The following is a 27,015-nucleotide window of genomic DNA, read 5'->3' as shown; positions in this document are numbered from 1 at the left end:
CTGCCCCATGACCTGATCCTGTGTGTTGAAGTTGGGCTGGTGGGTAATTTGCAAATACTCTTTTTCTTTTGAACTCATATTTTCAAAGTTTTAAGAAATGTTTGTAAATCTACTACCTTTTGTTTCTAGAAGATGCCGCTCCTTGGTGATTACAGCTTTGGCTGCAAGCTGTTTTTGTGATCTGTGAAGCTCAGAACCGTGCTTCTGTGTAACATCTTGATGCCGTTGTTGCCAATGGAGAGAAACAGGACTTGGTAGTTCACTTGGCAGCAAATTATTCAGAAGACAAACTCCAGAGATCTGGATCATTTTTACCATGGACTCCTCAACTATCCAGCAGAACGTCCACTTGGAGAATGGAGGCAGTGATGGGGCCCCTAGCAGCTCTGAAGAACTGTTGGATTGCAAAGCCAAGCCAGATTTGCCACTTATACCAGATGACATTAACAGTAAGTCACTTCACTGCATCAAATCATACCCAGGCTTCTCTACAGCAGCCTGTTTTGTTGTTCAGGTGATGCTGAAGAACTTTTTTTCCTTGAGATCAGGAATTTCTTGCATAGCTGTTTTAAGAAAGTTTGGTGAAAGCTATGGCTCTGTGGGAAAACTGCCTTTTGTGTTAAAACTTCTTTCCAAACAAACCCAAACTATTAACTTAAGTACTACTGGCTGTCATTTGAGCATATGTTGTTCAGGGTGCTGCTGTCTTTTGTGGTAGGATTTCCAAGACTGTATATTTGAAATTCTCTACAACTAAGCAGTTCTGAAATGATTGTTACAGAGTTATCTCATGATTGGAGTACTTTATTCTGGCAAAAGAAGTTTTCCTAATAAATTAAATTGATTAGGCAAAACCCAAAATGTGCTTAAAACCTCTCTCTAAACTTCCTTCTAAGGAAGAGAGATGATGGCATGTACTCCCCAATTATCTCAAAATAACTTTTGAATGTAGACAGGTTCTATAATAAAATAATCATGCAGCTGTTTACAAGACGCTTAAGAGAATGCTGATCTGAGTAGATTATAGAATCAAACTTAGTTTGGAAGGGAACTCTGGGTCATTGAGTCTGATCTCATGCACGGAGCAGACCTAGTGTTGAAGTCAGATAGGGCTTTGAAAATCAGGTGAGAGAGACGTTCAACAGCCTCTGCCCATTCTGGTATTTTCCAGTATTTAACTGCTTTCATTGTGAAGATCTCTTCCTTGTATTGAGCTGAAGTTTCTGTGTTTCTACTACAGCTATTTGATGATATGTTGGTATATAAGGTGGTAGATGGGTGGAGGAGGTGTAGATGTTGCGGCTGCGTAGATACACAAAAGTAGAGAGGTTCCTTGTGTAGAAGGAGGTGATCATGTGATGAAGGTGTTACCCTTCCATCCTCCTCTTGCGCTCCACATTTGTCCTCTTGTCATGGGAAAGAGCATGGAGGCCTGAGGCTTTGTTTGCGTTTCTGACCCTGCCTGTTATCAGACTGAGTGTAGTTACATGATGATTCATTCATCTTTTATGAAGCTGGAGATCACGTGTTCCTTTGTTGGACATCATCCAAACAATTGAATTGTGGCTTACAAATAGGTGGGCTGTCTTTCTACTGTTACCAATCTAATTGCATCTCTTCCAGTAAGAAAACTGCAGTTGTGTTGACACTACTGCAATTGAATTACTTTAGTTCAAGACCGCGTTTAGATTCCGAGTGTCTCATGCCTTTAAGAAGTTGCCAGATAACCATTGCTCCAGAGTTTTGCTCCAGCATCTCTTTTGTGTATGTTTACCACTCTCAGTTACGAAGATAAAAATGTAAATAAAGTATGAACCCGATGCAGTAATAGCTGCAGCTTCTGAAACGTGATGGAATATTCAGTATTCCTGAATGTGCGAGCTAGCTTATGTTTAGCTTCTCGTGGGTATTCTTAGCACTGACATCTATTTTAAATTTGGGGTTGACAATCTTTCAGTTTTAAAATGCCTTAAACTCTGCCTTTGGTTAGCCATTAAAAAGACAGTCTGTCCTCTGTCTGGCTTTACATTGTTACACCCATCCCTTCCATTGTATCTGCAAGTGTTTTTGTGACCACATGGTGAACTAAATCAGAGAACCGATTCAGGATAAAATGGCCTGGAGATGTTCTCCATCTGACAAATAAGATACACAGAAGTGTTTTAATTCTTAGAGGACCAATGGCAGCCTAAGGATGAAAACTTTTTAACAAAGTCAGTTTCCTCTGAGCTTGTTCACTGTAGAAACAGCTGTGGTGGTGTGAGGGAGGATGCACCACAGAGGTGGGAACAAATGGCTGGGGGTGGAAATTTGTTTTGCGTTTTAAATTACTCTGAAGTGAAATTTGAATGTCCTTCAAAGGAAATCTTTTGCTTTCTTCAATAACAAAAGGGAAAACAATTTAAAAATCTTAACTTCCTACCTGTAAACTTTTCTGATATAGCTTATTTAATTTCAGGGTGCACTTTAATCTCCACATACATGAATGATAATATTTTTCAATTGTTTTGCTTTCAGAAGTTTGTAGTGATGGGCATTATATGGGGGGAAAGCTTAATAGCAATATGTTAATGGTCTGGTCTGAATTGATAATTGAAGTTTTATTAAATTGTGGTAATCAGCTTCCTGGCTACAGAATATTTCTGCATCTTAGAAACCCTTAGTTTGAGGAAGATATATTTCTTAGTTCTGGTTGTTTTGGTTTTTTCTTCCCCCTCACATCTTCTTTGAGCAGACTTTAAAGCAAACAAAGTGCTTGTTCAAGTCTGTATCTGTGAGAGGAAGAAAAAATAGAAAGAGGCAACTTGGTTTTTCTACTTGCAAATACTTTGTGGTCATAAATGTTGAATCTTTTCAAACTTCTTTATGAAAACAACAGTGAAGTCTTCCATATTATTCCAATGAGTTCCAGTTACTCTGGTGATGCATGGTGTGAGGATGAACAAAAAGATAGTGCTGTTTCAGTATCCTGCTTATTTGGGATCTGTAATAATGAATTTAAAGTTAGGCCCAGAATTTTGTTGCAACAGCAGTTTCATAAATGTAAGTAGTCCTCCACCAAGTGAGGCAGAAATGTGTGAGAAATCCAAAATATAAACCTGTCAAGTGTTGAAGATGAATTTTTCCTGATGGAAAAGAAAAATCCAGTATTAGTAAACGGCGATACAATTGATACTAAAGTGATTTTTTACTTTCCTTTTAATTGGTAGATTTATTATTTTGATACATGTGAGTTTAGTCCTGCACTTCTGGTGAAGACGTCCTACTTGTAAGAATTTATACTTGGTTTGAAATAGAGACGTTCTGCTTGGCCCAGGCTGGAAGTGGGGATGGTGGTTGCTTTCTCCTGGTGCCCAGTAGCATACCAAATAGCTGAATCATTCAGCACAGGCCCACAGTTGCTGAGTCTTATTTGTAGTAGGTTGCCACTCAGTGTGATGTAGATCACGTTACTTACACTTGGTGTTTCATTCTTCTAAACCTAACAATATTGAAAAACCAATGTGAGGTTTTGAAGATACTTTATGATCACGTTTGAGGTCCTGCTTGAAGGCAACATAGTAAAGCTAAATGAAAGGTACTTGTTCTGGTCTTTTTATTTAAAGAATCAAAAGTCCTTTATAAAATTCCTCCTGCCAGCTACTGTCATTAGCAATTTCTGTCTTTACAGTCTAAAGGCGTTGTGGTAGCATTGTATTGGGTGGAGATGTGAAGATAAATGTCTGGCTTAAAGTGTAGTTCAGTGAAACTTTCTTTTCCAGCTACCAGTATTAACGTCAATCAAGTGCCAAATGAAGAGGGAAGTCTGGAGATAAACAGCAAAGTGGATGCCTGCCAGAATGGGCCAGAGTCGCTCTTCCCCGACTCTCCTGTATCTTTTGACCCCACCAGCAGTGCACAGGGTCAAGAGTCGTCCCCAGGTGTGACTGGTTTCCATGACAGCCTAAGGAAGTCTCAGGGAACTAGTGCTGAGGGCATAGTTCTTAGAAAAGAAGCTTTGCAGTCTCTCAAACTAAGTCTTCCCATGCAAGAAACTGAATTGTGTAAGCATCTATTTATGATGGTGCCCCTGCTTCTCTTGCTGCATAAAGCTTTTTACTCTGAGCCTGGCTCTAGAATCCTATAACATCATTTAAGCTTGGACTAAACTTTCATTTTGCAGTAAGCTTTTACTTGGAACTACAATTAATTTTCTTTCAGTAAACCACCTTCTGCTGCAGCCAAGGCACATGCCTTACCGTTTCAAAATCGCTCTTACACTGGAGGGGAATTCATGCTTTCTGGGGCTGAAGCTGTTCTAATCTTCTTGATTATTAGAAGTAACAGGTGACAAAAAAAAAATAATGCAGAATGGCAGAACCAGGTGATGTTAATCTAAGTAACAGAGGGAGGAGGAGAATAAAGGGGAGAGAATGGGAAAGCCTTTATATAAAGGTATCTAATGTTATAGGAGTTTTCTGAAATAATGTTTTTAAATCTTTCCCATAGTAAGGCTTTTTAGTGCGAGTTAGCAAAAAAAAAAAAACAAAAGAAAATTTATCTAGGGAACATCTTTTTCTGACCTGTAGGGAATGGGTGCACTGTGTAGGTTTTGCTTAGTTTTATAATTTTAGTACTGCCAGAAGTGCAGGACAGATGAGATGGAATGACAGCTGTAGTTTTGTTCTCGCTGTATAATCTCTTGTTATATATACCTGGAGGAACTACAGCTTTTGCAAACTGAGCAACAGAAATGCAGAGGCTTTATCATTGGTTACACAGGGATATATTAGAAGAGGGTATTCTGAGGTGCATGCCAATGGGCTTTCCTTGCGTTCCTTGCTTACGCATGAAGCATGTTGCTGATGGTAGAAGGGGCTTTTTCCTTTTGCGTCACATTTGCCTGTGGTGGAGTTTCCTGTTTGACTGTGAAGATACCTTTCACTTACAGGCTCAGTAGAGTCTTCACTCCCATTGGAGAAGGAAGAACAAATAAGACTTCAAGCAAGAAGACGGCTAGAAGAACAGCTCAAACAATACAGAGTGAAGAGACATCAAGAAAGAGTGAGTACCACACAACAGATTATCTAGACTCAGTGGGTTGCCGAGAAGCTTGAAAACTTTGTTCTTTCTGTGCTCTACATTACTGTTTTTTGTATGTTAAACATTCAGTAGTTTTCTCAAATGTGTGAAAACGTTTCATTCTTCTGGACTTGCAAAATGTGGTTCTCTGTTACCTCATTGGTAGGATACCATTTTGTGCTACTTAAAATAGGGGGGAAAACAAACCCCAAGCTTAAGTAATGGAATTTTTTTTTAATTAGCTTTTGGGGTCTACCTTGATCATTTTCCATTTTTGACAGGCATATACTGAGCCTTGATAAGATTGATTGCTGATGTAATTTACGTTGTTTATTAGATGATGCATATATTTAAATATTACTGTAAAAGTGCTTTACATATTAAGTTATACAGCAAAGTAAGTCTTTGATGCTGAGTCAGATGTAATATTCTGGAATTTGTCATTGACTCTTTGCTTCTTTTAGTCGAATCAGTCTACATCCAAAAACCGGCCCTCCAGCACCCTAGATCCTGAGCTGATGTTAAATCCAGAAATCTTGCCAAGAGCTAGCGCTGTAGCAATGACAAAAGAGTACTCCTTCTTGCGGACAAGTGTCCCCAGGGGGCCTAAACTGGGTAGCTTGGGACTGCCAGCATCCTCAAAAGAGAGAAAAAGTTCAAAATCTAAGCCCGGTAAGATCCGGTCCTTGGCTGACTACAGAACTGAAGATTTAGGCTCTGGAAATGCTACTGGCAATTTTGTGGCTACGGATTCATCTGGTGGGACTTTGAAGCAAAGCAGGAGTGGTCCAGCATCAGTTGTTTCTGAGATCAGTCTACCCTCTGACACGGATGATCGAATAGAGAATTCCTCCTTGGCAGGAGACAGCATTTCAGAGATTGATGGGAGTGAAGTGGGAATGAGGCTGGATGGAAATGAGAGTGACAGCTCTACCTACAGCAGCGTCTCAGGAAGAGGGCCGTATAGCAGTTTACAGAATGCAGAAGGCAAACAGAGTATTCTGTACACAATAAATGGTCAGAAGATACATCCTGATGCAATGGGGCAGTTCCCTTCCATCAGTGATGTGCTACAGGCTGCAGCAGTGGAGCATCAGGCCCAAGAGCAAGAAGTTAATGGGGAGGTACGGAGTAGGAGAGACAGTATTTCTAGCAGGTAAGAAAGATTACCATATGCCCAGGCCGTTATCAGGGATTATGCTTTCTTGGAATAGACAGCCTATTACTCTTCTACTGCCTTTGGATTCAGTTTTAACTTGCATTCATTCTGATGAAATCTGTTGTTAACTTACAGATTCTAAAAGAAACTGAAAGGACACTTCACCTGAGTACCTATTCGCTAAGTATGTCTTTAGAGAAAGACATTTTTGCCATTGACTGTATATTAAACATACTGCTAGCAGTTGCTTCTTCCTGTTATTTCTTGAGAAGCAGGCTTTCCTTCACTGAATCTCTGATGTGGCATTGGTCTTCAAAGTCTGAAAGTGTAGACCTCACTCAGTGATACTTATTATTGTCCTTATACTTATTATTGTCCTTATACTTATTATTGTCCTTATACTTATTATTGTCCTTTTTCTGATGTCCGCATGTACCTTTCAGACCTCAAATAAATGCCAAGAGTCTTGTCCTAGATACTGTCATCCGCTTCAGCACTTTAGAATGAGATTTACTTAGTCTCTCAAGCTTACGTGTATATAGTAGGTATTAAACTGTGATTCAGCAAGTGAATGGACAACTGGTGAAGCCCTTAATAATGCTGATGTGATTTTTTTTCGGTCGGGTGTCTACAGATGCATGCTTTTTACATGCTAATTTTGAAATTACTTTTTTTTTTCCTTTGTTGGAATGAAGTGTAATGCCCCAAGATGTTAAAGTAAAATCAGTTGTCAACAATTATTCCAGCTTAAACTTAACTATTAGAATAATAAGAGAGAGAAGATCTTTTGCCCTAGACACCTTGACTGTGCCTCCTTGGGAAGGAGCATAAGAAATCCCTTATACCAAACACCTTTTCTTCCTTCTTTTGCAGCAGCTGTTGGTATTTCTCAGGCACCTTCATATTAAAACAAACAATACTTGTGGAGGTTCTGCATGGTCATTATATCTGTTTGTCTGCTTATGATGGGATGTGCAGATACAGGATAGAATTAAGTCAACCATTGCACTTCCGTAACCTATGGGTGCCACACTTGTTGGTGCAAACGTAGGAAACTAATGTATAAAACCTTTGCATGAATGTAATTACTTTATCTCTTTGAATGGGAACAAACACTGTTTCACTGCGTTCTGGATCCTTCACAAAGACAGAAAAAATGTCTTAAATTCTAGGTTACATACAAAGCCTGAGTACCTCTTAACTTCAGCTTCACTTTTCTTCAGCTAGATGAGTGTTGTATTCGAACCCTTTTAAACTGTATGTATTGTCTCTGTCTCCAGTGTTTCTATGGAAAGCTCTATCGCAGGAACTCAGGATGAAATGTTGCAGGTTCTGAAGGAGAAAATGAGACTTGAAGGGCAGCTAGAAGCACTCTCACTAGAAGCTAATCAGGTAGAAAATTAATTTGAATTTCTGTATATAGCAAATTATATTAATTTGTTAATTAATTTTCAAGAGCCTCCTGCTCATTACTTGTGGGAATTGTGTTTTGTAAAAACACTGTTGAATAAGATACTTTACAAGATGCTGTGGTGGGTTGGCCCTGTCTGGATGCAAGGTGCCCAGCAAAGCCGCTCTGTTGCTCCTCCTCCCCAGCTGGGCAGAGGAGAGAAAACAGAAAATGAAAGGCTCATGGGTCAAAATAAGGACAGGAAGATCACTCAGCAGTTACCGTCACAGGCAAAACAGATTTGGCTTGGGGAAATTTGTTTAATTCATTACCAACCAAATTGGAGTAGGATAATGAGAAACAAAACCAAACCTTAAAACACCTTCCCCTCACCGCTCCCTTCTTCCTGGGCTCAACTTCACTCCTGATTTTTCTCTACCTCCTCTTCCACAGCAGTACAGGGGGACAGGGAATGGGGTTACAGTCAGTTCATTACACATAATTTCTGCTGCTTCTTCCCTCTCAAGGTGGGAACTCCTCACACACTTCCCCTGCTCCAGCATGGGGTACCTCCCATGAACTTCTCCAATGTGGGTCCTTCCCATGGGCTGCAGTTTCTCCACTAACTTCTCCAGTGTGGTTCCCCAACAAGGCCACAAGTCCTGCCAGCAAACCTGCTCCAACACGGGCTTCTCTCTCCATGGGTTCACAGATCCTGCCAGGACTCTGTTCCAGCATGGGCCTTCCATTTTCCTTCAGACACATCCACCTGCTCCTATGTGGGTCCTCCATGGGCTGCAGGTGGATGTAAGCTCCACTGTTAACCTCCATGGGCTACAGGACGACAGATTGCCTCACCATGGTCTGTGCCATGAGTTACAGGGGGATCTCTGCACCAGCACCTGGAGCACCTCCTCCTTCACCAACCATGGCATCTACAGGGCTGTTTCTCTTGCGTATTCTCTCTGCTGTTTTAATTCCATGGGGGGTGGAATTTTTTACAAGCAAGTGCCCTTTGTCTTAGCAAAGCCATTTTGCTGGGCATCTTCTGTAGCCAGCCGTTAATGTATTTTCTTTTAAGACTTTTGTATTTTGATTTTCTGGACACATTCAGGCTCTCAAGGAGAAGACTGAGCTACAAGCCCAACTCGCAGCTTTGAACATGAAGCTTCAGGCACAGGTGGAGCACAGCCACAACAGCCAGCAGAAGCAGGAATCTTTGAGCTCAGAAGTGGCCACATTGAAGCAGTCTTGCTGGGACCTGGAACGAGCAATGGCTGACCTGCAAAGTACTTTGGAAGCAAAGAACGCTAGTTTGGCTTCTTCAAATAATGATTTGCAGTTAGCAGAGGAGCAGTACCAAAGACTCCTGCTGAAGGTTGAAGATATGCAAAAAAATGTTCTCACCCGAGATAGCACAGGTGAGGTGAAGTTAATATCTATCTTTAAAATTTGTTGTCCTTAAATCATTTTATTTCAACGTAATTCTGAAGTCCAGGAAGAAGAAAGCATTTTAATTTGTGTTACATTGCTGCCATACTGATAAAATGGTCTGAATATAAAGATGATTGGTTTTTATTTTGTGTCTCAGACGTGCTACAATTTGCAAGCTGCCACTGACAGCTTTTGGAGAGGGAGGCATAAATATGTAGCCTAGTAACTGTTTGACAGCGGACTAATGGTTTTTAGAAAATTGTGCAAATATTAATTTGTAATGATGACTCTACATGTCAGGATACTTGCTTCTTGATTTTTAATTAGTTCAAACTTTCTGCCTCTAAGGAGCTGTGAATGCTTATAGAAGTGATTCATTAATTTTATTCTGCTTGTGACCTGATGCTTTTCAATCTAACCTATCCCCTCACTTTTGCAGGAAAAGCCAATCTTTATGTAATTAGGCATATATGGTTTTGTTCAAAAAGAAAGGAAAAACGATAGAAAAAGCTATGAATGTAGCAATAATTGTTGAAAATGTGTACATAAAAATAGAACGATGGAGTGCACTAATCTAAGTTCTTTTTCTTTTTCCAGTTCATGATCTGCGACAGCAGTTGGCTTCCTTGCAGAACCAGCTCCAGAAGGTGCAGTTGGAACGGACCACGCTGACCAATAAGTTAAAGGCATCGGAAACAGAAATCACATCACTCCAAAACGTGCGGCAGTGGTACCAGCAGCAGCTTGTGCTGGCGCAGGAGGCCCGTGTCAGGCTGCAGAGTGAGATGGCCAATATACAGGTATTATGATGTGCTTGCATATAGTAGGACTGAGAATCTGTTGGGCTTGATGTTAGTTTTATCTGGAGGACGTTTATTATGAGCTCGGAGAAGTGAGCTGATCTTGTTTGTGCATTTGTTCAGGTGGAAAGCAGGGGGGGATGATGTTTTGGTTTTTATCATAAGGTGTTAGTCCACATTAATGCTGAGGCATGTATTTAACCAAAGCACTTGGCTTCTGTGGATGAAGATCTGCAGTGCTGTGAAAGTAATAGCACAGATAGATTCAATGTGATTAACTTATTTCTGAAACTCTTAAATTTGTTAGCCAAATTTTCACTGTTGGTGTTAATCTGATTTTTTTTTTCCCTTCCCTTAGGCTGGGCAAATGACTCAAGCAGGTATGTTGGAACATCTGAAACTAGAGAACGTCACACTGTCTCAGCAGCTGACTGAAACCCAGCACAGATCTATTAAAGAAAAGGAGCGTATTGCAGCACAGCTGCAAAATATTGAGGTATGATTGTAGGTGAAAACTGAATTGGAGGTTAAACTAAGTCAGTAAAGTGCTTCTTAAGCATGTGAAATTGCCCAGCACTCTGATTTGTCCTTCCTGTCCTCCAGTAAGAAGTACTTGGAACGTTAAATCCTATTGAATACCAATGACATTCCTGCTTCTAAGTCGCAGAGGGCAGTGAATCTGCAGGTTAATGGAAGCGCCCTATCTCCAGTATTACCAATAGTGGCTGTGTGAATCACAGGAATTGCTATTTCACTGAGTAGCTACAACATCCAAGGAAATCTCTTTTGTTTCAGAATTTTTCCAAATAGCTTTTGGATTTTTAATAAAGATTCTTTTTTCTTTACGTTTTATTTCATTAATTTAGAAAGGACATGGTGTTATTTAAGAGTAATTCACATTGTCACAAGTAGATGAGATATTCACTGTTACTCTGTTTTTAAAGTGTATGAATGGGTGACTTCAGTGAAGACATGCAAGTGTGCAAAGCAGACATTGGAATTACTTCGCTTGTGTCTTTTCTCTGACAGTTTTCTTGATAACTTAGCTTTTTCTTTCCCTTTTCTTTTTTACTTTCCTGCTTCTCCCCCTCATTGAAATTGTTGATTCCTCGCTTTTTTCTGTGCAGGCTGATATGTTAGATCAAGAAGCTGCCTTCATGCAGATCCAGGAGGCTAAAACCATGGTGGAAGAAGACTTGCAGAGAAAACTAGAGGAGTTTGAGGATGAGAAAGAACAGCTTCAGAAAATGGCCGATTCTGCAGCAACATTAGAGCAAGAACTGGACAAGGTAGGCTGTTGTTAGGCAGTTTCCCAAGAGATTCAAGGGAAATACTTATTTGACTGAAAAGGCAATAGTAAATAGGTCCTGAGCTGTAAACATTTTAAAAATCTGAAAGATTGCTCCAAAAATGAAGTTCATATCAAAGCTACTCTATCCCAGGTGAAAAGGCTCACTTTTTTTGACCATCTCAGTAACCATACCTCTTTGAAATTTCAGAAGTATCATCCTGTAGATGTTGTGCTTGTTTTAGTGAATTCACTATGTGATTATTCTAAGTACAGACAAGAGGCAGAAATCCATGTTCAAAGTTGTTAGGTAATCAGGATATCATTATATATGCTTACACTGTAGTACATCTGCACTTCTCTACAGAGTTCTGCTTTAACCTTGTAATGTTACAATGGCAGGATGCCAAGAGCTGGAATGAGATGAAGTACGTGATAGCTCAGTATTATATTACATGTAATGATATGGCATTATCACGAATAACACTGAATTTACCTGGTATATCTACCTCGGACACATTTTTCAAATAAAAATTTAGAATACTGTGAACCTTACTTAGGAGTATTTTAGGTTTGTCATTCTGGTCATTGGTTGGCCTGTAAGATTATGGGTGCTGCAGGAGGCGATCAATGTACTTGGCAATTAGCGCAATTAGAAGTGGCCTAGGAAAGTTAGAAAGCACTTTCACCTTCTGCTGTTTTCTCCTAGAAGCTAAAACATTAATAAAAGGATTTTATTTTGATTGGGGTGCATTTGCAAAGGTAACATTCATTTTGTATGAATTTAATCTTAAAATGCTTCTTCTCAGGTCAAGTTGACTTTGCAACAGCGAGATCTGCAGCTTGAGTCTTTACAACAAGAACACCTAGACCTAATGAAGCAATTAACTCTGACCCAAGAGGCATTGCAGACCAAAGAGCAGTCCTTGGATGACCTGCAAACGCAGTATGATGAACTGAAGGCCAGATTAGAAGAGTTCCAAAGTGACGCTACTTCTAAAGATGAAATGATCCAGTATTTGCAGAATGAGAAGATTGTCTTAGAAGTAGCTCTGCAGGCAGCAAAAGCAAGCAAAGAGCAACTTGATGAAGGAGTAACACGCCTTGGAGAAGATACAGAAGTAGCATCAGAAATCTTAGAACAACTGAGGCAAGAAATGGCAGTCAAGTCAAGCCAGGTAATCAATCCCTAAAAGTATCTTATTTAATTAGCTGTTGCAGGTAGATGTTGCCACAGGCACGTGATAGAGCCAGTTACATGAGAGGAGACTGGTACACTGGTGTGTAGTTGCAAGGCTCCACTAGTGGGAGTATTTTAATACTCTCATCTTTCCTTATTGGTAGTCTGTCTGACACTTTACATCCTGACACATTGTCGATGAGCTTGCGGTTTAATATCCCTCTATCTATATGCATTTGTGTGGTTTGGGATGGGAAGCTAAGGTTAATTGATCTTGTTTGCTGTTTCCAAAAGCCACCATCTTTCTAAAATCTTCCAATTTTAAAACACAACAATTTTGAGTACAGGTCACAGTTTTGGAAGTTATTTTCTCAGCAGTACTGTGGGCCAAACATCTTCCTTATGCAGTAATTTGTTTGTGACTGCTTTAAATATGGTGACTTGTCCGTTCGAACCTTAGTTCAATAGTCTTGTATGCTCTGTATCTTTTGGAGCACCTGAGCTCCATAGGAGGAGCTTTCTTGTTGAATACTGCTAGCAATGTATTCCTGGTAATCTTTAGAGATCTCTTTTGAAGATAGTAATGGCACCTGATGGTATTACCAATAGAAGTATTGAGTAACTATGGAAGTATACTTAACATAAAGACCGTGCTCTTTCCTTCAAAGAACCAGCTGGTTTCTTCATTTGTTTATGTACGTGTGAACAGGGGCCATGTGGATATAATGTGCGTATGCTAATGATGCATGCTAGAATTCTAGTGGCAGGATAAGAAAACTTTGTGCATTCCTGAGGGTTGCCAGGACTCACTATGTGGTGACCTGTGTGCACGTATGTCTGTATAAAACGTATTGTCTAACGGTGCCATTGAGATCTCAGAAACAGGATCCTTATTAGATTAGGTAGTTGGTACAAGCATAGCAAAAGATAGTGACACTGCTTGAAATAATGTAGAATATGACATTTGGTATTTGAAGGAACATGTTTGCATTTTTTTCCCACTGGTAGGTAGAAAGTCTGCAACAAGAAAATGCCAGCCTTAAAAAACAGGTTCAAAAAGTGAAGGAACAGTTCCTGCAGCAGAAGGTAAGCAAAAGTAAAGTATTTCAAATATATCCCATACTGCTATAAACACTCTAAGAGGGTTTTTTTTATGAACTGCTGATACATATTGGTATTTGATACGTGAGCTTACATTCAAGTCGTTGAACCAGAGTAAATATGTTACAGATGATGATGCTGGTTTGTATCGTTTAACATCCGCCTCCCACAAAAAGAATACCAGTAAATACTTCGTAGTAAATTACTTTTATGTTTAGAAAGTTGTAACCGAGTTGACATAGTCCTCTTGAAACTCTTGTGTCCAAGGTAATGGTGGAAGCTTATCGAAGAGATGCAAGTTCTAAGGACCAGCTGATTAGTGAACTGAAAGCTACAAAGAAACGGCTGGATTCAGAAGTGAAAGAGTTAAAACGAGAGCTACTGAAAATTCAAGCTGAAAAACAGTCACTTGAATCTGAACATTCAAAACTACAGAAGGAAGTATCTCAAGTTCGCCAGCAGATGGTGGAAATAGAAAATCATCTTCAGTCAGTGCAGAAAGAACGAGACAATATGGAAACACGCCTACAGGTATGGAAGGTATTACGCAATGGACTGGAGGGTGTTATATCCAGGATACCTTGCTATTCGCATTAACTATGGAAATAAACAGAATGAGCAGCTGCAAGTTAAGGTTCTTGGGTACATATTTAAACATTTGAGCATATATCTATCACAATTCTGTAGTACATGACTGCCTGTTAACGTCTCGTGTTAATTCGTGGTGAGAAGCATGCTACAGGAGTGGTAGAGGCGTGATGTGGAAGCAGTTTCCTTGATCCCAAACTGAACTCCGTCTAAGAGCAAAGACCAAACTGTAACTCTGTTTCATACATGTTATAGTGGTGGCCACAAAGGGAGGAATTAAAGGAGAAATCAAAGGTAAAAGAAAGGAGATGGAGAACCTTGGAGCAATTTATATTTAGAGGTGGAAGTAATTTTGAAATTTCATGCTTATTCTTTTATAGTCCAACATACAGCAAATATGCTTTTTTTTCTTACTCTCATGAGTGCTTTATTCCTTCTTATTAAGTCTTTGCAGTTCGATAAGGAACAAATGGCGTCGCTTGCTGAGGCAAATCAGGCATTAAAACAACAAGTAGAACAAATGCAAGAAGAAGCAAAACAGTAAGTGTTCTCTTAGCACAGGCAAAACAATACAACATTTGTTTTTCACATTCACCTTTTTTAGCAATCACTCTTTTCCTATTCCCTAGACTTTCCTTTGGGAAGTTTAAGTTGTCGGAGAGAGTCAGTCATATCCGTAGTGAAGTGCTGGTTGCATGCTACACAGAAGTTTCAGCTTCTCCTCTGATTCACTTATGCTTTTAACAAACAGTATGTGACATGCAACATACATACTAGAGCTAATCGTAATTATCAGGCACTGAATTTTACCCTTGACAAGCTACAATGTTGGTGGTAATGAGAACCTCCCCTGGGGATCACAGGGTTTTTATGATACCTACTGTTTCCGATAAAGGATCTCTCTTTGTTATCTAAATTCTGTGTTATATTTAGAGACAGTAGGATATATTCTTCCATATTGGAGTTTTGACAGTTCTGACAAAGATGTCTTAATTACTGTAAGTATTTTCTTAGAATGTTATCAAGAGTTGTCAAGGTATTTTCTTGCAAAGGGCTACATTGTCCCTTACCAGCCTGATGGCTTTCTCTGGTGAGGTGGGTGACTTTGGGACAAGGGGAGAGAAGTGGATATTGTTTAATGCTGGACCATGTGAAAAATTAATCTATCAATACTGTTTTCAGGCATTTTTTGGTTTTACCTGATGTTTTGTTTTTCCTTTCGCTCCAGAGCCATTACTGAGCAGAAACAGAAAATGAAGCGTCTAGGGTCAGATTTGACAAGTGCTCAGAAAGAGATGAAAGCAAAACATAAAGCCTATGAGAATGCAGTCAGCATTCTTAGTCGTCGGTTGCAGGAATCTCTCACTGCAAAGGAATCTGCTGAAGCAGAGTTGAGCAAACTGAAAGCGCAAATCACTGATGGTGGAAGCAACCAGATTGCTCAAGTATGCAGATGTCTTTTAATGTTGTTAGTACAAGGACAGAGCTATCTTATTATTTAATAAAGTCTTGAATTATTATTTTACGCTAAAGTGATGAAAAGAAATTAAATATTAAGCTAGATAAGAACATGGTATCAGTGTTCTGAGCACTGAGAATTTCCTTAACTACGTTTGAGAGAGGTGATTCGGCAGGCCTTGGTTTGGTTAGTGGGGTTTTCTTAATTTTACTTGTATCTTTCAGGTTGCCAAGTGCAATCCAAGTTGAAGAGGATGATGAGCCTTAGTGCTCAATTTTGTGATCAATTTTTATTGTTGGGTTTCTCGTGGGTTTGTTTGTTTTTTTAAAGGGTCAGCATCTGAATATTTTCCAAAGTTTGAACTCCTGGTGCTTTTTTCTCATTGACAGTTAAAAGTCCTTCAGGGCAGCCATAACTTACTTATATATGTTATGCCTGTGATAAGAAAATTAATTTACTGGGGGAAGCTCCGATTCCTTGGACCAATGGAGCAAGATACCATGTGTACTTAGAGCAGTAGCTGGATGCAAGAGTAGAAAGTGCTGACAAGACCTTCACATTAAACACTATCACCTTGTTTAATATTTGCTAGAGAAGTAGGCTTTTTAAAACATTTACTGCTGTAGATGGTGACATATTAATCATGCTTATGATCCCTTTGTCTTTAGGAAAAGATTCGAGCTCTGGAGACAGAATTACAAGCTGTTAGCAGCAGTAAATTGATGTTGGAAAAAGAGTTGCAAGAAGTGATTTCACTTACCAGCCAGGAGCTTGAAGAATACAGAGAGAAAGTGCTGGAACTTGAGGATGAGGTGATTGCTTGAATTTGCATGGTAGATGGGAAGGTGACAGTAAAAAGTGCCTGAAAGGCAGGGAGAAATAGTAATATAATCATTTTATTCCAACAGTGCAAGAAATCAGAACCTTACATAGGAAATATCATGTGGTGGCACTTGCTAATTTTGCTGCCCAGTGCTGGTTCTTTGTGGTTTCATGAATAATTATTGTAAAGGGGAAAAGAAGATGAGAGAAAAAAGTAGTTCCCATATTGAATACCAGCTGTGTCTGGTCATGAGATGGTGAGGATGCATGAATCATTACCTTCTGAAACTATTTGGAGTCATGGATGCTCTGTGATTTTGAGGGCAGAGTGGTGGTGTTCAGTGGTGGTCACATGAAAAAATTATATATCGACTGCTCTTGATCTGCACCTGAACGGTACTCCTGAATTCTGCTTTTCTAGCAAGCATCTTAGTCTTCCAAAAGGAAAAAAAGGAACCTAACTGAACTGATTTATAAAAGATAAAATAAATCTCATTCTGGGAAAGCAAGACATCCAATGAGTTTAGCTCACAAGTTCTTTGTGGCAGTAATCTGGATTTGTTTGGTTTTGTTTGATTTGCTTTTTTTTCCTTTGGCTATAGCTTCAGGAATCTAGAGGCTTTAGGAGGAAGATAAAACGTTTAGAAGAAATTAATAAGAAGTTGGCACTTGAACTGGAGCACGAACGTGGAAAACTTACAGGTCTTAGTCAGTCCAACGCCGCTTTGCGGGAGCACAACAATATCCTTGAAACAGCATTAGCAAAAAGAGAGGCAGACTTGGTGCAGCTCCATCTGCAGGTATTTGACATTTTGATGCAATATCTTCAGAGGGGAATTAGCTCATGTATCTGATAGCAGGATATATCAATCATGATACAAAGTTGGTGCATTTTCTCCAGATCTGTGTCTCCCATGTGTTGTGTAACAGCAGTAACACAGGGGTCTAAATGAGATCAGAAATGAGACTGCACTAAACAGGGCTGTTTTAAAACTTAAATCACACTAAAGTGTTTCCAGTGGTGGAAGTGTGGCTCACATATGTTAGTTGGAACATACAAACTGTAATGTATGAATTCACTGAAATGAACGATTTTTATTCCAATAGTACTGTATTTATGGGATATAAGCAAATGGGAATATAGGCAATGAGCTACCATTTAACTATAGCTACTCTTAGGGTTGAAGGGTACCATAAGGAAAGAGTTACCCATGAGCAGCAGAGAGAGGTTTTACAGTCCCTGCATTGGCTTGTGTTTGTATTTCCTCTACTGACATTTCAGGTCTTCCAGTGAATCTGCACAAAATGTGTATTTGTTTTTGTGATGTACTACAGGTTCAGGCAGTCCTAAAGCGGAAAGAGGAGGAGGATCAACAAATGCAACAACTTATTCAAGCTTTACAGGCTTCCTTAGAGAAAGAAAAGTCAAAAGTTAAAGACCTTAAGAAGCAGGTAGTGATTCATCTTTTGCTTTATGTACTTAAAATGTGATTTAAATGTAAAATATTTGAGAAGCTGGGAACAAAATCTGTGCCTTAGAACATCCTGCTTCCTGCAGAGTCTCTGTTGTGGTGGCCAGTGTCTGAAAGCTCAGTTGATGTCTTTTCTGTTGTGCCCTCTGTTAAGCATACTCATTGACTCCCAGGGAAGTTCCATTATGAATTGTAATGCATGGAACATACCCAGAAGTCATGACACTTCATCCAAAAATTCACAATGAAGAAGCAGTCCAGCAAATATTCTTCTTCTATTACATACAGTTATTAACCACCATTAGTGTTAATAAGGATAACAGCACTAACAATAAGGTTTTTAGATAAAGAAAGTAGTGTTAACAGCTATGCAACTTCCTTCTTGATTTTTTTTTTACCCTTTTAGTCTAGCTTCCTTTATGATTCACCTACAGTGACAAAACAGAAAAATGGCATCTTTTTTCTTGTAGGAAGCAGCAGCCAAAGCAGATGCAGCACATAACCGCCGTCATTACAAAGCTGCTGTGCTTGAGCTCAGTGAAATCAAGAAAGAGCTTCATGCCAAAGAACTGCTTGTCCAAGCCCTTCAGGCTGAAGTGGACAAACTGCAGTAAGTAGATGCCCAAGTTCTTACAGAACAGTAAATAACACAAATTTTCAGTAAAAGCCACCCATTAATGAACTTTTGGGTTTGCTGCTCTGGAGTGGATTGTGTTGAAATGCTGAGCCTGACTATAAGATGCATGTTTGGACTCTAGGTGAATGTTTGCATTTTTTTGTCTCTACATAATTCAGTTAGACCTGAAGTACACCGTGTTTAGGGTTTGTCATCTGCTTTCTTTACAGTTTCAACACAGATTTCTACTATTTCATGTTACTAGTAAGGATTAACACTTTATATATGTTCTGTTATTCTTCTCTCTTCCACATTCCTGAGGAACTACATAGAGGATGAATTTGTTGAATATATTCAGCAATATGTTCAAATTCAATTTGTCTTCTTAAACTGTGAGAAATTCAGACCTACGTGAGAATGGATATAAGATTAGTGCTATTTCTCCTAAAACAAAAGCAAAATTGCTGACGAGTTTTTTTGTTTGGGTTATTTTTTTCTTTTTTTCTACATAATCTGTTGTTTATAACTACTATTACCAATGCTCAAGGAAATTTTTTTGCAATATTTAATGCATCTGTCTCATAAAATATTTTTGCGATTTAACTTACTGTGAATGTGTTGGCAAAGCCTTCAGTCAAAGCTATAACTAACCAGGTTCCATGCTCTGTCATGTCATTTATGATTCCATAGCTAACCCAATAAAATAGTTGTTTTAAAGGCCAGGTTGAATAACTGCTGTGTCTCTTAATCCTGCTGTGCAGTGTAGAGGATGGAAAACATTCCCAGGAGGTATCACAGTTTCAGCAAGAGTTGTCAGAAGCCAGGTCTCAGCTCCAACTTCTGCAGAAAAAGCTGGATGACAAGCTCAGTGAACAGCCTGTAGTAAACCAAGAGGTAAAAACCGCACAATTCCTGTGTTTATCCTTATTTATGACGCACTGTATGATTTCATTTATCTTGAATTCAGCATGTTTCATGAAGTTTTGCGAGGTTTTGTTAGAACCAAGAAGGGTTCATGAAACACAATATATTTCAGATTGTGTTGATTGCACCTATAGATAATTCTAAAGATACCTTTTTTTCCACTGGTAGGTGGAAGACCTCAAGTGGGAAGTAGAAAGAAAAGAAAGAGAAATTGAAACACTTAAGCAGCAGTTGGATATGAGTGAACAGCGCAGCCACAAAGAGATAGAAGGCATACAAGGTGTCTTGCAGGTATTTAATCTAGCTGGTGGAGATTTTGATGAGTAACTGCTATTGCTGTGGGAGGATCATTAAAACAATATTTTTATTATTTAAAAGCATACCTACACTAATACTTCTCTGATTTTTTTAATATAGATTTTTATTCATAAAAACTTATTCACTGTATGTTTTGCAGTGTCTTGGCTTTTCTTAGTTTTGCTTTGTGCTGTTACCTTCTTACATCCTTAACCATACACCACTGAAATATGCTACTGACTTTTTTTACTCTAATTTTTTGTTTTCTGCCAGGGAAACTTGGTATCAAATAGCAGTGTTGTGTTGTTTCTTTATCTAGTTTCTTCCAGAATCTGATACATTTCCATGTATCATGTTGATTCCTTCTTTTTCCATTTAGAATATCAAGACAGAGTTGGAAATGGTGAGAGAAGACCTGTCAGCGACTCAGAAAGATAAGTTTATGCTGCAGGCTAAAGTGACTGAACTGAAGAACAGCATGAAGTCACTCCTGCAGCAGAACCAGCAACTGAAGTTGGATCTGAAGCACGGCAAGATGAAAAAGGTATTTAAACAGGAAGAATACGTGTTGTAGGTTACTAGAAAATACTCCACTAATGCTCTTAAATTAAGTACCAGAAATTAACTCTGCTGCAGGAAATCTGATGAAAACTCTGAACTGAAATGCCTGCCTGTGACACAGACTTATTGATGTTCTCATATTTAAATAATAAACAGAGAAAGATTTGTAGCCAAAAGTAACTGCACTGATTTTGACTTGACACCGCTTACTTAAGAAATCTTTGTTTAGCATGTTATCTTACAATTACATTTTAACTTATAAGGCAACAAAGTAGCACTTAAATAATGAAACATGGGCAAATATGAAGTTAATACCTTCCTATAATCAATACCTTCTTAATGTTCACATGTCTACCCTCTCCATGCTGTCTAGTTTTTCACTCTTCCACAGTTTCAAAAGGTAACTACTGGTGGCTTCTTTCAGTTTTATGATTTGCTGCTAGTGCACACAAAATGCAGTAATAATAGATCTCTTTCTCTCCCTGAAGTAATTCTGTCACTTAGTGAGACAGAATTTCATATAGAAGCCTGCTTTTCATTCTTTTAGTTTTGGTTCTGATACCTCATCCTTCAGGTTCCAGAATTTACAGGATTTCTTTGATTGTACTTGATTGATTTTATTACTTTCCTGGACTGTTCTCATAACTATACTGAAAGAATGTTATTAAAATTTGTTGTGAGGATCCTAGTAATTTGCTTTAAATCCTTCCTAGTTTTTCTTTAGTAGGGTGAGTTCTTGAGTAGGTCCTTCTAGATGCTGTTTGTTTACTCATGAGCATGGCTAGCAGATGGCATTAGATCAGGAACTTCAGCTTGTGACCCATGAAACTTAACAAGAATGGTGTCTTCTGATTCTTGCTCTATAATGCAGATACAGCAGTAGTGCTATGTGAGACTGTGGTAAAAATGACATTGATGAAATAAGGTAATAGTATTTTTGGCTTTCTTTTCCTTTAACTAGAGGAAGGAACTGAAAGGAGAGAATAACTCTTCAAATCCTGTGACTCCTGTCAAGATTCCTGATTGTCCAGTGCCTGCTGCCCTGTTGGAAGAACTGTTGAAACCATCGACAGCTGTGAGCAAGGAGCCTTTAAAAAATCTGAACAGCTGTCTGCGGCAATTAAAGTATGACCTGTTATTTTCAACCATATTAAATAATCTTAAAAATCTTTCCAAGAAGCCAGCTGCCAGCCTAAGGAAGAAAGGGTGTTAAATTATTTCTTTTCCTTTTTGTGGGACCATATTTAGGGACGGTATTTAGGACAGTAGGATGTCCTGTCATTGTAGGTGCTTGCTTATATGGTAATGAAATGGGGGAAGAAGCCTTTACAATAAACTAGACAAATTGTGCATCCTAAGTTGTACACAGCGGAACAAACCAGAAACAGCTATTTGTAGGTGTTCTTGCTGGTGACAAAGCTGGTGTTCCTCTCTCTTTGCAGCATCAGAAAGGCTGCTCGCAATAGGAGCTCAGGCAGTATGTTAATAAGAAATCTCTACTGAGGATGTTCATTCTGCCAAAAATAAGCTTTCAGATCCTGCCTTATAAGTTTGCACATGAGATTCTGAGCAGGAAAGCTACAACTTCAGGAAGACAGGAATTCCATTCAGGTTATTAGGAGACCCAAGCTGCTGTTATCACTTCAATTGATGTTTGAGAGGAGTGAGCCTGTGATAATGTTCTGTTATTCTGTACTACCAGACTAGTTGCTTTGCTAAGCTAGTGTCTGAATAAAGTAATAATGTGTTTATCTAGTTATATTTCTGTGCTGCTTTCCTCACGTGTATCTCCCATGTTGTCTTTTATGCCTGCAAGAGTGCCGCGTTCATCAGGCTGCAGTTCCTGAGTGCCTCTATTGAGGGGACTGTGCTGTGTCATCCCTCTTGTGAAGTATGTGCAGCAGAGGAGCTGCTGCATTGTTGGCCCTTATTTTTTAATTAAGCATATTGTTTTTGTTTTGCTCTTAAATTGAAGAAAAACAGTTCCTAAGCTCCTGTAGACTTTTTTCTCCAGTATATAGCTATAGCTTAGATAGTCTTGCAGCAGCTACCAAGAAGCAGAAACGTAATTTTCTGGTCTTGCATTTAGCAGTTAGCTTTTTGCTTATTAATTTTTGTTTGTTTGTTTTATTCTCGATACTTTCAAAAGGCAAGAAATGGACAGCCTTCAGCGTCAGATGGAGGAACACACCATTACAGTACACGAATCAATGTCTTCATGGACTCAGATTGAGGGGCAGCTCATGGACCTTACCTCTGCCAGTCCTGCAACTGCTTCAGACCAGCAGGAGATTCCTACTGTAGATGAAAAGAAACAGAATTGTAGTGTTAGTGACAAGGAAGCTTTGACACTATAACCTCCTTGTCAGCTATCTTTCTTCCTATGCTTTAAGTATGTAAACAGATCTTTATCAAAATTATTTATTTATTTCATTTTTTAAAATGCTGTTCAGAGTTGTACTTTTGCCTGTAGAAGCAAAGGGCATGGTTTTGAGAAACTGGTGAAATATTAAGTACAGAACATGCTGCTGCAAGGGTTTGCTTGAGACCTGACCATAATAATTGTGTCATGTTGGGGACTTCTGAGTAAATATAACTAATTTTGGATGTTAGGGAGACATTCCAATTAAGGTTTAAAATGAGGTCAAAAGGAGCATCTGTTTCCAGGTCTGTCTTCATTCAAGCTGGATGAGTTTAAGGAATGACTGTTAATTGTGTAACATCTAGGTTTTGGTGTGTCAGTTTTTAATTTGAGGTTGGGGGGGAAGTGTTATTTTTCTTCATCTTGGGTTGTATCTAAATCACAAGGAAAACTAAGTTCTATTTATCTTCAGCCATTATTAGTGGTTGAGAACGGGATATTCTAAGCATCCTCTCTCCTCCCTCCTATAATCTCTTTTTCTTGAAATTCACAATACAAGTATCTACTTAAAAAAAAAAAATCATTTGAAGCCATTTTTAGTTGTGAAGGTGACCTCTGACCTATAGCAAAAGAAATGAGACTGTAAAGACAAGCAATGCAGACCAGTACGTATACCTTTGGCAGATTTGCCTGGGATGTTTTCTGAATCAACAGTTTTTCTTTTACAGTCGCAGGCCAGTAGGGAGCTTTGCTTCTTCACTGCACAAACACTTGCACCTTTTTAGTTCAACTTTTGAAGTAGACACTCTTGAAAAAGGTATGTGTGTAATATATATATATATAAGAAAAAAAAAATCATAATTTTCTGACTTTGAATATCTGTTTTAATATGCTTATATACTGTAAGTTAAGGCTGACATGAGGGTTTTTGTTACTGTCATTGTTTTAATGTTACATTTAAGTTCACTATTTTTTGACATACTGTACAAATGGCATAGGGAAATTAGCCCCTAAAGCCAGAGCTTTGAGAAATGTAATTATTTTTACTTTAAAAGACAAAATTATAATGCCTATAAGATTATTATTTTTATTAGCTTTATCTTCTCCCACACACTTCCCTACTTTTTGCACCCTCCATGACAAGGTTTCCACCACGAATGGAAATGTTAGTACTGCAGCAGCCCCTCTGCAGAGCACCTTGACCACCAGATTATAATTAAAGCAGCCTGCTTTAGATTCTTTCACCTTTGGTCCTGTTTCTCCATGTGGCTCATTGTGCAGTGATACATCTGCCCTCTCCTCATTCAGAAGTTCAGTGTGGAGATACTGCTTTGCCTAATGTGCTAAAGCACAAATCAAAACATACGCGACATTATTTGGAAGATTTAGTGGCAACTTGTGCGTTGGCACGTATTTGTCTTTAAAAGAAATCAGGTCAATTCTATCCACTGTAGTTTGGCATTTTAAAAAAAAAATCTAATAAATACAAGTAGCTTAAGTGGCCGGGGAAAAAATAAAATTCTGTTTTGTGATTTTTTCCAAAGAAACTGTTGCAGCTTTTGGATTGACTTGGTTGCTTTGGGGGAAAAATTATTGTAGTGTGCTTTGTAGTAAGGCAAAAAATAAGCAGTCAACCAAATAAAAAACCCAAACCCACCTATATTTAGATAAAGTTTGATTTCTCATAATTACCAGTTCAAGCTTTAGGAACACTTTGCAGTTAAGGTGCATAAACTGACAGATTTCATGGCCCTTGGCTACTGGATTTTTAACTTGCATTTTATTGGGATCAAAGTCAAGTGATGCCATAAGTCCAAGTTTTAGAAGTGGTGAAAGCGTGGCATTAGATGCCTGTCATATAGAATTACCAAACAATTTGAAAAGCAGTTAAAAGCGTTACAGAGTAGCTTGGACACATTAATGTCTGCATGCTGCTGCAGTCTCCTTTGTAGAGTAAATGGTACCGAATATCTTGCTGCTGTCATGTTCTTGAAGTTGCCTGTATATTGAGCTCAAAGAATTAAAACAAATATAGGCAGTATTGTTAAAGAACAAAATTGAAACTACATAATAATATATTGAGTACAAGAAACTTATCAGATGTTCAGGATTTTTAAATAAAAAACACGCAGTGTTAATGTTGATGTTCATGTTAATAAATACATTGCCTACAGTTAAGAATCCATTATGTTTTCATCTCTTAAGTTTGGCCACAATTGTATGCATAAAGGTTTTATCTGATGTGAAAGAAGCCAGAAGAATTGTTAGAAACCTTCATAGTTCCTTAGAACACCTGCTTTTCTTTTGTATCGATATTCACACTGCCTTCTGTTTCCAGTACAGTGCTGTGTTCTCTCACTTGCTCCTTACAGAGACATCTGAGCTTATACAATCGAGTAAAGATGAAGGAGCTGTTGTGAAGTGCTCAGATTAGATTTCCGCACAGACCCTCTGTGTGTCTCTTTCGAAGTACCTGGGCACTAGGTATTTTCAGTTTATATTCAGCACATGTGTTTTCTATAAACAGAAGTACCATACTGTTAGTGAATGACAAGCACTGGGACTTTAGGGTTTAAATCTGGTGAGGTACTAAGTCAATTAAATTATAGAAATCACTGGGAAACCTCCTAGGAGGAGCATGCAGCGTGTGAGAAAAGTAAGGCCTTTTATTTGAAGCTCATCACCTGTTTCTTAATTAAGCAGAGAAATAGTTGTTTTGCTATAAAGTCTCGCCCTAAGGCTGAGCATGCTTGCTCTACAGAGCTTTGAGTCTCTGCTGTTTCAGCAATAAAACAAACTAGTAGGAATGAAAACTGCCTCCCCTCCATTTGTCACAGCTCTGCCAAATACATCAGACAAAAAGCTGAAGAATACTCTTAAAGATTTTTTTTCTTTTCTTTTTCAAGCAACAGAATGTATTTTCCGTGTCTGTTTCTTCAATGGTTGCTACCAATTGTTGTTGATGAAGGAGAAATGTCACTGTAATGTGAGAATGTTAGTAAATGATGCAGTAAGTGATGAAAGTAAATGCTGTTGCATTACTTTTTCAGATGCTGTTTGGTTTTTGAGGACTCTTGAATATTTGTACATTTAAAAAAAAGACACACAACCTAGCAAACCCTACAATAGAAAGAAATGTTAGTTACTGAGTCCCTGGTGTTGCTGAACATTGCATAATGCTCCATTCTGTTGTCTTCCAGATTTCTTGGAAATATTTGTGCACTGTATTGGGATCAGCTGCGCCTCTTCCCCCCTCATGCAATGGGAGGATCTTATCCAATACTGGTTTTTCAGGCAATATTCTAGCAGAAATCTGTGAGAACTTGATATGAGTAAATTTTCAGAATGAAAGTTCTAGTGCTTATATTTTCCTGGATTACTTATTCCTCTGTAAGGGGAGTGAACTGTAGTGGCACGGATGTGTTAATGTTAGCTGTGACAGGATCAAAGGTGCACTGGCAACAGATAGTATTATAAACATAAATTTAACTTAAAGATGACAAATTTACTACTGATGATGCAAAAGATTTGATGTACGATTTATTAACTTTGCTGGGGAAGTGTGAATAGTTGCATGTGACTTGCTCTGACCAGAGCCTTTAAATATTTTCATGTGAAAGCAATTACAGTCCAAAGTAATTACTAATGCTTGTCAGCTGTCATTTGATCACTCTTGACTCCTACTAATGTGTAAACATTTCAGCCTTGAGCAGTAGGGCAGCCCGATTTCCAATACAGGTGCACAGATTTCCAGGGGAGGGAAGGATGTTCTGGATATTGTAAAGGAAATAGCGTCCTGTTTTATACATGACATCCAGTCATGTCTGCTTAGGCTGTATTTGTAACAGTAGAAGTTAATCACGTTATATTCTCGAGCAGATAACCCAGGGGATGGAGGAGTTACGCTATGTACCAATAATGTTTATGATCATACAAAGCATGTTGATTATAAAAATTACGTGCATAGGAATTCCTTTAAAGGTTTTGTGCAATAAACTATTTTTGGTAAAGGGTTCCATGTTGTTTCTACTTTTAAAGAGAAATTGCTCTCGTCCCATCTTTGGTTTTGGACAGTAATTGTGTTTAGGATTCTGAAAACGCTGTATATCCACCTTTAAGAGGAAACAAAAAATCTTATTTTGAAATACGTGATTTTTCACGCATCTGAAGTCAACTGTGCTTGTATTTCCATCACCTTTACTTTTCCTCAGCTTGCTGGCTGCAGCAGGAAAGAAACGCCACGAGCCCCCACCCCGAAAGCAACGTGGAACAATTCAAACGGCCGTGACATTTCTGCAGGCAGCCCCCGGCCGTGACGAGGGGAGAGATTCCTGTACCCCACTTTATTAAAATGTGAGAGAGAAAAAAGGGCTGTTGTCGCGGCCCTCCCTGCCCTCTGGCCCCGCGACGGCTGCTGCCAGGCCGGGCGCGGACCCGCGCTCCTCCCCTGGCCCCTTATCCCCCTGGCGCGCACCGCGGGGCAGAGGCGCGCCAGCCGCGC

General features: G+C 38.9%; 1 protein-coding gene across 5 annotated transcripts; it reads left to right on the top strand.

The window, feature by feature from the left end:
- Window positions 1–145: 145 nt before the first annotated feature.
- Window positions 146–26,524, top strand: GOLGA3 (golgin A3). Of its 5 annotated transcripts, XR_011338677.1 has the most exons (25): window positions 146–449; window positions 3,762–4,043; window positions 4,931–5,043; window positions 5,526–6,217; window positions 7,501–7,612; window positions 8,725–9,031; window positions 9,642–9,844; window positions 10,203–10,340; window positions 10,972–11,133; window positions 11,942–12,310; window positions 13,321–13,398; window positions 13,681–13,944; window positions 14,447–14,541; window positions 15,230–15,446; window positions 16,129–16,272; window positions 16,885–17,082; window positions 17,618–17,734; window positions 18,225–18,364; window positions 19,132–19,264; window positions 19,463–19,585; window positions 19,971–20,135; window positions 21,114–21,277; window positions 22,302–22,544; window positions 23,243–23,331; window positions 25,715–26,524. XR_011338677.1 is itself a non-coding variant. In XM_069871261.1 (24 exons), exons 1-23 carry the CDS (start codon window positions 317–319, stop codon window positions 22,507–22,509), a joined length of 4,557 nt encoding a protein of 1,518 aa, XP_069727362.1. In that variant the 5' UTR covers window positions 146–316; the 3' UTR covers window positions 22,510–22,544; window positions 23,243–26,524. The 5 variants fall into 5 exon arrangements, 3 of the variants coding, with proteins under 3 accessions (XP_069727362.1, XP_069727363.1, XP_069727360.1); XR_011338676.1 differs by having other exon boundaries at window positions 22,302–23,331; XM_069871261.1 differs by having other exon boundaries at window positions 23,243–26,524.
- Window positions 26,525–27,015: the final 491 nt, after the last annotated feature.

Source organism: Phaenicophaeus curvirostris, chromosome 17 (assembly GCF_032191515.1).
Source record: "Phaenicophaeus curvirostris isolate KB17595 chromosome 17, BPBGC_Pcur_1.0, whole genome shotgun sequence".
Lineage (NCBI taxonomy): Eukaryota > Metazoa > Chordata > Aves > Cuculiformes > Cuculidae > Phaenicophaeus > Phaenicophaeus curvirostris.
This window is presented reverse-complemented; position numbering and strand designations above follow the sequence as displayed.